The following is a 12,349-nucleotide window of genomic DNA, read 5'->3' on the forward strand; positions in this document are numbered from 1 at the left end:
ATTACTTCATCGGTTGCTTGAGCTCTGCATTATTTCCCCTCTGTGTGATGTACGGAAATAGCTTAAAATAGTAAGCCAGTGGTTTCACATGGATAGTTCGATAGTAGCGGTGAATTTATAACTCAAAGGACCTGCTCAAAGAGAGATACAGCGTGGAAACAGGCCCCTCAACCCAACTTGCCCACACCGACTAACACGTCCCAGTTACACTAGTCCCACCTGCCTGTGTTTGGTCCATATCCCTCTAAACCTGCCCTATCCATCCAACATGTGTTTTAAATCTATATTACTAAATCTCTGTTCTTGACCGCTTTTGGCCTTCTGTGCAGCGTTTTCTGCGAGAACACCGCCACCTACGGCCGTCATTTTTGGCCACCTCGCTCAGAGCCCCCCTCTGCCACATGTGTGCCGAGGATTTTTTCCCGTCGATGAAAAATGACAGATATATTAATGTTTTTACAAAATTCCCCATTCTCTCTGCTGCCCCTACTGGAGGGAGGGGGAGGGACTATAAAACCAGGAAGTGGTGTGCCTCAATCAGTCTCTGCAAGTGGTGTGCCTCAGAGCTCTGAATAACACTGAACAAATGTTACCACAGCTGTGAGTGCCCATAATGTGGTTTGAAAATGAAAATATGGTTAGTTTGAGGAAATAAGCACTGCCTGCAAATGGTTGTTTGGGTTGAAATAAAATGGCACCCCCTCTCTCTCTCTCTCCCTCTCTCTCTCTCTCTCTCTCCCTCTCCCTCTCTCTCTCCCCCCTCTCCCCCCCTCTCTCTCTCTCTCTCTTCCCCTCTCCTCTCCTCCCCCTCATCTCTCCTCTCCTCTCCCCCCTCCCTCTCTCTTCCTCTCTCTCTCTCTCTCTCTCTCTCTCCCCCCCCCCTCTTTCTCTCTCTCCCCTCTTTTTCTCCCTCTCCTCCCCTCCTCCCCTCCCCCACCGTCCCTCCCCTAAACCCCCCTTCCCTCCACACACCCCTGCCCCTTTCATAGAAATTAGGTGCAGGAGTAGGCCATTCGGCCCTTCGAGCCTGCACCGCCATTTCATATGATCATGGCTGATCATCCAACTAAGTATCCCGTACCTGCCTTCTCTCCACCCCCTGATCCCCTTAGCCACAAGGGCCACATCTAACTCCCTCTTAAATATAGCCAATGAACTTTCCCTCCACCCTCCCTCCCCCTCCGTGCTCCCCACCTCTCCCCCCCCCCTTACCTCACCCCCCTCTCAGCACACCCTCTCTCCCCCTATCCCCCCCCTCTCCCCCCCCCATCCCCCCACACCCTCCCCTCCCACCCCCTACCCCTCCCTCCCTCCACCCCCCAGCTCCCCACCTCATCCCCCCTCTCTCTCTCCCCCTTACTCTCACCCTCTCTCCTCCCCTACCTTTCCCCCCTCACCCACCCTCCCTCTTACTCTACTCTCCACCCCCCCCCCTATGCCCCCTCTCTTGCCCCTCTCTCTGTGTCTCTGTCTTTCTCTCTCTCTCTGCTCCTTCTCTCTCGGCCCTCACTCTCTAACCCCCCCCTCTAGATGTGACTGCAAGTTGGGGGCTATGCGTCAGTAGATAGGGTGGTTATGGGGTAAAAGGAGCAAATTAATAATATTAATATAATATCAAGGGGGGTAATTAGCGTGAGTGCGGGGGGGGAGGGGGATAGTTAGTGTGTGTGACGCTGTATGCCGCCTCCCCCCCCCCCACACAACCGCACGTTGGGGGAACAGACCCAACGGGGCTGCACTTGGTCTAGTATTGTTATAATCCCTGCCTCACCTACCTCCTCTGGCAGCTCGCTCCATACACCTTCTATCCTCTGTGTAAAAAAGTGACCCCTCAGGTTCCTATTAAATCTTTCCCCCCACACCTTAAGCCTAGATCCTCTGGTTCTCGATTTCCTCAACTCTGGGTAGAAGACTGTGCATTTTACCCAATCTATTCCGTTCATGATCTTATACACTTCTATAAGATCAGCCTCCTGCACTCCATGGAATAAAGTCCTAGCCTGCCCAACCTCTCCCTATAGCTCAGGCCCTCGAGTCCTGGCAACATCTCGTAAATCTTCTCTGCTCCCTCTCCTCCAGATTGACAACATCTTTCCTCTAACAGGGTTCATATGTGAAGCATAACGGACGGGTACATGGATAGGAACGGTTTAGGAAGGTTATGGGCCAAACACAGGCAGGTGGGACTAGTGTAGATGGGACATGTTGGTCCGTTTGAGTAAGTTGAGCCGAATGACCAGCGTGCATGTTGTGTGACTCTAGGCAGGAGAGATAGTTATCCAGTGTCGACTGAATGCATGAGTGGCTATTCATCCCAACCCCGGGAAAAGTACCTCAAACACTAACATCAAGCAGTGCACATACGCAAATAAACACAGTGTACAGGTCCACCACCGATTCTGCGGCAATTAGTGGTCCAGACAAAATTACAAGTGTGCTCTTGAAATGCCCCCGGAACTCTCCCTGAATATATGGTACCCAGGCCGGGTGAGGCGGCTGATCTTAACCTCATCGGGACTTCTGTGCCGATCGGCGGAATGAATTTTCCCCCTGCAGCCAGAGCCGGCAGATCCCTTCCAATTGCCCACCTACACGGCCAACTTTGCGGACTGACATCTCACTCCACCGGCGGCCTGTTCCAGTACCATTGAACTCCCCTCGGAGACCATGACCTCTTTTTGTCCGGCAAAAAGGATAATCCAGAAAGGCTCTGTAACCAAGGGTGCCGGAAAATCGGTGGTGGACCTGTAAATGCAGCATCTTTGAATGGTTTCATCATGGCCAGGTTCGGCAACACGAAAGCCCAGGTAAGAAGGAGATTATAAATGGTGGTGGACACTGCCTGGTCCATCAGGGGTACTGACCTCCCCACCATCATACGGTCCCGAGAAAACAAGGCCTGTATAACAAAAGCTCTATTCACCATGGAGGGAAATGTCCAAGATCAATGAAAAACCAGACATAGACCCAAAAGGCTGGAGGAACCTCAGCGGGACAAACAGCATCTTTGGAGAAAAAGGGCAGGTGACATTTCGGGTTTGATTACACTGTCCTGATTAATTTTACTGATTGTATGCCTTGTTGTCATCTTCTCCCCCAAAATGTCACCCATTCCTTCTCTCCAGAGATGCTGCCTGTCCCGCTGAGTTGCTCCAATATTTTGTATCTACCTTCGAATGAACCAATCTACTATTCCTTGATCATCGTCTGCTTTCAAATGTCTTCCGTATCTCTCGTTTCCCTCACCCCTGACTCTCAGTCTGAAGTAGGGTCTCAATCTTAAACATCACCCATTCCTTTTCTCCACAGATGCTGCCTGACCCAGAGTTATTCCAGCTTTTTGAGTCTATCTTCGGTTCAAACCAGCATCTACAGCTCTGCTCCTTCCTACACATCAATGAGGGACCGTGCTCTCTGGGTTAACCAGATGCAGTGTTATTTCATTCTACTCACAGACTGAGACGCTTCACCATGCTCTTCCTGGGCTTTGGAGATGTGGGACTTGTATCGGTGGTTGGTTCGATATCACACGATTTACTAGAGCAATCTGTAGTCAGTACAGGTCGGAGACAGGTGGGAGAACTGGGAAGGAGGAGGGAATGGAGAGAGAAGGAAAGTAAGGTTTACTTGAAGTTAGAGAAGTCAATGTTCACACCGCTGGGGTGTAAGGTACCAAAGTGAAATACGAGGTGCTATTCCTCCAATTTGTGCTGGGCCTCACTATGACAATGGAGGAGGCCCAGGACAGAAAGGTCAGTGTGGGAACGGGAGGGGAATTAAGTGTTGAGCAAACGGGACGTCAGGTAAGTTTAGGCAGACTGAGCTGATGTCCTTGAAATATTCTTATAGTACCTGCCTCAACTACCTCCTCTGTAAGCTCGTTCCAAACAGATGCACCTCAGCTTCATAGTAAATCTTTCCCATCTCACCTTCAACCTATGTCCTCTGATTTTTGATTCCCAAACCCTGCGTAACATACTGCATTCACTTTATCTATTCCCCTTATGATCTTGTATGTGCCTCAAAGGTCACCCCTCACCCTCCTGCACACCAAATCTGCTCAACCTCTCCCGATGGCTCAGGCCCTCAAGTCATGACAATATCCATCGTAAATAGACACAAAAAGCTGGTGTAACTCAGCGGGACAGGCAGCATCTCTGGAGAGAAGGAATGGGTGATGTTTTGGGAATCTCGATACAAATCAAAAGCACATAAATTGACAAGGCCGTAAAGTTTAATTGGCCATGTGGAAGGTGAAGTGGCAGGATGTAATTAATGCTGCTGCACAAAATCCTTTGTCGAGAATGTGGCGCAGTCATTACTTATGAAAGATTGCAGCCAAAATGTCTTGCGCATTCTAAATGGCCACATAATGAAACAGGGCGTCTATTAATTAGTTATTACACGGGGCGTGCTGCGGAGTAGGAATAATTGATTACTTAATCGGTTGCTTGAGCTCTGCATTATTTCCCCTCTGTGATGTACGGAAATAGCTTAAAATAGTAAGCCAGTGGTTTCACATGGATAGTTCGATAGTAGCGGTGAATTTATAACTCAAAGGACCTGCTCAAAGAGAGATACAGCGTGGAAACAGGCCCCTCAACCCAACTTGCCCACACCGACTAACACGTCCCAGTTACACTAGTCCCACCTGCCTGTGTTTGGTCCATATCCGTCTAAACCTGCCCTATCCATCCAAATGTGTTTTAAATATTGTTATAGTCCACTACCTCCTCTGGCAGCTCGCTCCACACACCTTCTATCCTCTGTGTAAAAAAGTGGCCCCTCAGGTTCCTATTAAATCTTTCCCCCCACACCTTAAGCCTATGTCCTCTGGTTCTCGATTTCCTTAACTCTGGGTAAAAGACTCTGTGCATTTACCCAATCTATTCCTTTCATGATCTTATACACTTCTATAAGATCAGCCTCCTGCACTCCATGGAATAAAGTCCTAGCCTGCCCAACCTCTCCCTATAGCTCAGGCCCTCGAGTCCTGGCAACATCTCGTAAATCTTCTCTGCTCCCTCTCCTCCAGATTGACAACATCTTTCCTCTAACAGGGTTCATATGTGAAGCATAACGGACAGGTACATGGATAGGAAAAAAAAGGGAAAAAGCTGGCGCATGCCTGCGGCAACATTTTGCTAACAGCCAAACAGAAGAGGATTATTTACAGATACAATCAACTTACCTGGATCAGAAAAACGGCAGAAATCAGAAAAAAAGCAGTAAGGGACAAGCTGCTAGTGGACTTGAAGGCACTAGCGATTTTGCGATCTCCCTCAACTGCGGGAGCCCCCGAATGCAAGTGTTCCCTCGATCGCTGGAGAGCACCCGACCCAACTGGGGATCACACGTACTGTACCTAGAAACACCGGGAAGACCTCCGGAGCCAACGGGCAGGATTTCCCAGGAGCAATGGAGTTGGATTTGCTGATTGTGAGGAATCCCCAATCGCAACCCAATCGCAACGGTTCGCAGAAACATCAGGTACAGTGAGCACCTGGAAACTATGAGTTCCATTGTGTCCAGAAATGGGGCAGGTTTCAGACTGAAGCGCAGGGGACGGCCCTGAATGAATACGCAATGTACAGTCTTGAAAATAAAGTGGAGACTTCATTAGGCTGCTTTAAATGAGGGAATGCTCTGTGTTCTGTGTTCCTACTCACCCCCAGCTCCCCAGAACTTCCGAGTGTTTTTCATCGTAACCGACACTGGCCTTGGGGGCGTCTGCCTCATGGTCAACTCTGTGTGCTGATGTGGCAGTCCTGTCCTGCTCTCCACTCGAACATCTGGCTGAAGTGGATCTTCCAAGGGAATTCACCTCCATCATCCTGACCGCGGGCAGACGTCCAGGCACTGGGAGATGCACGTTGTGGTCAACAAGCACACGAGAGGCAGGACTTCACCAAAGCCAACCCGAAGAGAAATCGGTCCCTAACTTCCACCAACAGTCTCCTGCAGCAGACCAGATACGACCTTGGTAACCCTAACCATCAAAATGCGAGGATGCCTATCGCTCTATCCCTCGGACTTCTCCGACCATACCGCGGGTGCTGCTTCTTCCTGCCTGGCAGGATGAGCGCACTCCCAGAGGTGAGGTCTGTACAGAGCTGGTCGGGGGGGGGGGGGGGGGGGGGGGGGGGGTGGGGGCAGAGGAACAACTACAGGACTGTTTGGAGTCTGTAGACTGGGCAATGTTCAGGGACAGCTGGACCTGAATGGATATAAATGTGCGGAATACAACAAACTCCCGAGTGTTTCCTAAGGCCAAATCTTGGATGAACCATGCATCCTCAATCTTCGGCGAAACCGGGCATTCCCTGGAGATGCAGAGGTCTACAAGAAGTCCAGATACGACCTTGGTAAGGCCATCAAAAAGGCCAAAAGGGACCTCTGCTTCTAGCTGGAGGATGAGACAGATGTTCGACAGCTGTGGCTGGGATTGAATGCAATCATCTCCTACAAGGCAAAATCAGGAGGCAGCTCGAATGTCGGTGAAACATCACTCCCTGACGAGTTCAATGTGTTTTATGCACGCTTTGATAGCGAGAACACTGATGTGCCTTCCCGAGCCCCCATTGGCTGTGATGGTATTTCAGTCACAGTCACAGTCACAGAGGCCGACGTCAGGAAATCCTTCAGAGGGATGAACCCTCGGATAGCGCCTGGACCTGATGGTATACCCGGGCATGTTTTAAAAACCTGTGCGGACCAACTGGTTGGAGTTTTTACGGACATTTTCAACCTCTCACTTCTGAGGTCTGAGGTCCCCACCTGCTTTAAAAGGGCATCAATTATACCGGTGCCCAAGAAGAGTAAGGTGACGTGCCTCAATGACTATCGACCAGTGGCACTAACGCCTGTGGTGATGAAGTGCTTTGAGAGGTTGATTATGGCGCAAATCAACTCCTACCTCGCCAAAAATCTGGACCCTCTGCAGTTTGCGTACCGCCACAACAGATTAACAGTGGGTGCGATCCCATTGGCCCTCCACTCCGTTTCTGGACCACTTGGACAACAAAAACTCATATATCAGGCTGTTATTCACTGACTACAGCTCGGCGTTTAATAATGTCATCCCCTCCAAGCTGGTTGCCAAACTCACAGATCTGGGTCTCTGCGCATCCCTCTGCAATTGGGTCTTCGACTTCCTCATTCACAGACCACAGTCTGTTCGTATTGGTGAAAATGTGCCATCCTCGATAACAATCAGCACGGGAGCACCTCAAGGCTGCGTGCTCAGTCCCCTGCTGTACTCACTCTATACTCATGACTGCGTAGCCGGTCATAGTGCGAACTCCATCATCAAGTTCGCCGACGACACCACTGTTGTGGGACGTATCACTGATGGGGATGAGTCAAAGTATAGAAGTGAGATCGACCGATTGACCAAATGGTACCAGCGCAATAATCCCGTTTATATCAAAGGGTTGATGGTGGAAAGGGTCACGAGCTTCAAATTCCTGGGCGTGCATATCTCTGACGATCTTTCCTGGTCCCAGAACACTGATGCAATTATCAAGAAAGCTCATCAGCACCTCTACTTCCTGAGAAGATTACGGAGAGTCGGTTTGACAAGGAGGACTCTCTTGGACTTCTACAGGTGCACAGTAGAGAGCATGCTGACCGACCGGTTGCATCATGGCTTGGTTCGGTAACTTAAACGTCCAGGAGCAGAAAATAATGCAGAAAGTTGTAACCACTGCCCAGTCCATCATCGGCTCTGACCTCCCCACCATCGAGGGGATCTATCACAGTCGCTGTTTCAAAAAGGCTGGCAGCATCATCAAGGACCCACATCATCCTGGCCACGCACTCATCTCTCTGCTACCATCGGGCAGAAGGAACAGGAGCCTGAAATCTGTTACATCCAGGTTCAGGAACAGCTTCTTCCCCACAGCCATCAGGCTATTAAACTCAACATCAAACAAACTCTGAACTGTAACAGCCTATTGTACTTTATCTGCTTATTTATGTGTATATTGAACTGCACTGTTCTGTATGTTTGCTTACAATATTCTGTTGTGCTGCAGCAAAGCAATAAAACTCTCTTGACTTGACTTGAAGAACGGTTTCGGAAGGTTATGGGCCAAACACAGGCAGGTGGGACTAGTGTAGATGGGATATGTTGGTCAGTTTGAGTAAGTTGGGCCGAATGACCTGCTTGCATGTTGTGTGACTCTAGGCAGGAGAGATAGTTATCCAGTGTCGACTGAATCCATGAGTGGCTATTCATCCCAACCCCGGGAAAAGTACCTCAAACACTAACAACAAGCAGTGCGCATACGCAAACACACACAATGTACAGGTCTACCACCGATTCTGCGGCACCTGGTGGTCCGGACAAAATTACGAGTGCGCTCTTAAAATGTCCCCGGAACTCCCCCCGAAAATGTGGTATCCAGGCCGGGTGAGGCGGCTGATCTTAACCTCATCGGTACTTCTGTGCCGATCAGCGGGATAAATTAGCCCCCTGCGGCCAGAGCCGGCAGATCCCTTCCAATTGCCGACTTCCACGGCAAACTTTGCGGGCTGACATCTCACTCCACCGGCTGACTAGGTGGACCGTTCCAGTACCATTGAACTCCCCTCGATACCATGACCTCTTTTTGTCCGGCAACAAGGATAATCCAGAAAGGCTCTGTAACCAAGGGTGCCGGAAAATCGGTGGTGGACCTGTACATGGCAGCATCTTTGACTGGTTTCATCACGGCCAGGTTTGGCAACACGAAAGCCCAGGTAAGGAGATTATAAAAGGTGGTGGACACTGCCTGGTCCATCAGGGGTACTGACCTCCCCACCATCATACGGTCCTGAGAAAACAAGGCCTGTATAACAAAAGCTCTATTCACCATGGAGGGCAAAGTCAAAGATCAATGAAAAACAGAAGATGGACACAAAAGGCTGGAGGAACTCAGTGGGACTGACAGCATCCCTGGAGAAAAGTGGCAGGTGACGTTTCGGGTTTGATTACACTGTCCTGATTAATTTTACTGATTGTATGCCTTGTTGTCATCTTCTCCCCCGCCAACGATGAACTATTCTAGTCTGCAGAAGGTTCCCGACCCAAAATATCACCCCTTCCTTCTCTCCAGAGATGCTGCCTGTCCCACTGAGTTACTCCAACATTTTGTGTCTATCTTCGAATGAACCAATCGACTATTCCTTGATCATTGTTTGCTTTCAAATGTCTTCCATATCCCTCACCCCTGACTTAGTCTGAAGAAGGGCCTCGACCCAAAACATCACTCATTCCTTTTCTCCACAGATGCTGCCTGACCCAGAGTTACTCCAGCTTTTTGAGTCTATCTTCGGTTCAAACCAGCATCTACAGTCCTGCTCCTTCCTACACATCAATGAGGGACCGTGCTCTCTGGGTTAACCAGATGCAGTGTTATTTCATTCTACTCACAGACTGAGACGCTTCACCATGCTCTTCCTGGGCTTTGGAGATGTGGGACTTGTATCGGTGGTTGGTTCGATTTCACACGACACGTTGTAGCTACAGAATGGCAAACAAACACAAGTTGGACAAATTAATGCAGTTATTCAGCCAAATTCAATGCTTGCACCAAAGATCATTTGGCCGGGAGGTATTTATTTCTCTGGCAAGAGAACATGGCTCATTACAGGGCGGCTCGGTGGCGCAGCGATAGAGTTGCTGCCTCACAGCGCCAGGGACCCAGATTTGATCCTGACTACGGGTGCTATCTGTACAGAGTGTGTGCGTTTACCCTGTGACCTGCGTGAATTTACTCTGACATCTTTGGTTCCCTCTGACACTCCTTTTTTTCACACAGAGAGTGGTGAATCTCTGGAACTCTCTGCCACAGAGGGTAGTTGAGGCCAGTTCATTGGCTATATTTAAGAGGGAGTTAGATGTGGCCCTTGTGGCTAAGGGGATCAGGGGGTATGGAGAGAAGGCAGGTACGGGATACTGAGCTGGATGATCAGCTCTGACATCTTTGGTTCCCTCTGACACTCCAAAGATGTACAGGTTTGTAGGTTAATTGGCTTGGTTTGAATGTAAAAATGGTCCCACGTGTATGTTGGGTAGTGTTAATGTGCGGGGATCGCTAGTCGGTGTAGACGCAGTGGGCCAAAGTGCCTGTTTCCATGCTGTATCTCTAAACTAAACATATTTCACTAATTATGCTATCTATAGTACAGCGTTTACGGCCCATTGTGCGGCTGCTAGAAATAATTTTATAGTTCCATTTTAGGTACATATGGTCACTCTAGACTCTCGTTCAGATTTACAATACCAGTTTAGAGATACAACGCGGAAACAGGCACTTTGGCCTACCGAGTACGCGCCGGCCAGCGATCCCTGCACACTTGCACTATCCCACACACACAAGGGACAATTTACAATTTTACCATGCCAATTAACCTACAAACCTACACGTCTTTGAATTGTGGGAGGAAACTGGAGCACCCGCAGAAAATCAATATGGTCATAGAGGGAACGTATAAACTGCGTGCAGACAGCACGCATAGTCAGGTTTGAACCCGGTGTCTGGCGCTCGAAGGCAACTCTCCCGCTGTGCGTTCGTAGAGAATGCACTAGCGCGAGTGACTCTAAGATTACATCCACATTTAGACGAGAGAAAAAAAAAAACGTTCTTGCGAAGCTGCTTACCTTTCACCATCAGTTAAATACTGTTGAGTGCGGAACCACTTGAGAAAACGTTGGATGGGACTGATGCAGTAAGTGTTACAGGCAGACTGCAACAGCTTAATCTGGGCTAACACTTCAAACTCCTGCCAAAGAACAACAAAGATTTAATCTTCCCCTCTTCCACAAAAAAGCAAAATATCACTGCCTCCTGTAACGTGGATCGAACTTTCAAGAGGAGTCAAAAACTATCATTTGCTGTCAACTCACTGCATTTGGTTCTGCAAATATTGTGAAGGTGGACTGATGTACTGATGGTCACATTTGGAGCAGTGTGTAGGAAATCAGAAGAAGGGTCTCGACCCGAAACGTCACCCATTCCTTCTATCCAGAGATGCTGCCTGTCTTCCAGAGTTACTCCAGCATCTGTCTTCAAGGAACTGCAGATGCCAGTTTACGCTGAAGATAGACACCAAATGCTGGAGTAACTCAGTGAGACAGGCAGCATTTCTGCAGAGAAAGAAAAGGTGACATTTTGGGTCGAGACCCTTCTTCAGACTCCAGATCTCCCGTCTGAGAGAGGAGGAGAACATCCTCAAAGTCGGGGTACCTTGAGGAGATTTCGCAATGAAATGGGTCAGACGAAATGGGTCAGGAGCAACTGCGGATGCTGGTTGATAAGACACAAAATGCTGGAGTAACTCAGCGGGATAGGCAGCATCACTGGAGAGAAGAAATGGGTGACGTTTCGGGTCGAAACCCTTCTTCAGACTCAGTGTTTTGCAGCACTGTGTTCAGTTTTAGTCACTGCTATAGCAAGGATTTTAATAGACAATAGGTGCAGGAGTAGGCAATTCGGCCCTTCGAGCCAGCACCGCCATTCACTGTGATCATGGCTGATCATCCCCAATCAGCACCCCGTTCCTGCCTTCTCCCCATATCTCTTGACTCCGCTATCTTTAAGAACTCTATCTAACCCTCTCTTGAAAGCATCCAGAGAATTGGCCTCCCACTGCCTTCTGAGGCAGAGAATTACAGATTCACAAATTTCTGGGTGAAAACCTTTTTCCTCATCTCTATTCTAAATGGCTTACCCCTTATTCTTAATCTGTGGCCCCTTGTTCTGGACTCCCCCAACATCGGGAACATGTTATGCACTATGGTCAGTATTGGTCCCCCTGCTGTGGTAAAGATGTCGTTATGCTGGAAAGGGTACAGAGATGAAAGGGATGTTGCCGGGACTTGAGGGGCTGAGCTATAGAGCGACTCACTTTATGCTCTGGAGTGCAGGAGGATGAGAGGTGATCTTATCGAGGTATATAAAATCGAGAGGGGAATGGATAGGGTGAATGCACTGGAGTCCTTTAACCAGGATAGGGGAAATCAACTACTAGTGTTAAGGTGAGAGGGACAATACTGAAGATGAACCTGAGCAGCAAGTTTTTCCACAGAGGGTGGTGGATGCAATAAATGAGCTGCCAGAGGAGGTCGTCAAGGCAATTAGCTTGGACAGCTACATGGATAAGGTAGGTTAAGGGGGGTATGGGCCAAACCTGGGCAGGTGAGACTACTGTAGGTGGGACACCTTGGTCAGCATGGATGAGTTGGGCCAAAGGGCCAGGTTAAAGCCATAAGATAAGCAGGGGAATAAAGAACTAAAGGGCATAGGTTTAAGGTAAGAGTTAAAAGATTTAGCAAGAACCCGAGGGGTACAGAGGGGGGTGGGTG

General features: G+C 49.1%; 1 protein-coding gene across 6 annotated transcripts in view; it reads right to left on the reverse strand.

Annotated features, from left to right (window-relative positions):
- The window catches only part of rgl1 (ral guanine nucleotide dissociation stimulator-like 1), a 229,571-nt gene that overhangs the window by 22,255 nt on the left and 194,967 nt on the right, over positions 1 to 12,349 (reverse strand). For 5 of the 6 annotated variants that reach the window (XM_055642421.1, XM_055642418.1, XM_055642420.1 and 2 more), the window contains 3 exons: positions 10,646 to 10,767; positions 9,416 to 9,505; positions 3,454 to 3,582 (listed from right to left, as the gene is read on the reverse strand). In XM_055642421.1, coding sequence (XP_055498396.1) covers positions 3,454 to 3,582; positions 9,416 to 9,505; positions 10,646 to 10,767 — 341 coding nt within the window. The remainder of the gene's footprint in view (positions 1 to 3,453; positions 3,583 to 9,415; positions 9,506 to 10,645; positions 10,768 to 12,349) is intronic. The other variant, XM_055642422.1, reaches the window with a different exon arrangement.

This window comes from Leucoraja erinacea, chromosome 10, assembly GCF_028641065.1.
Source record: "Leucoraja erinacea ecotype New England chromosome 10, Leri_hhj_1, whole genome shotgun sequence".
Taxonomy (NCBI): Eukaryota; Metazoa; Chordata; class Chondrichthyes; order Rajiformes; family Rajidae; genus Leucoraja; species Leucoraja erinaceus.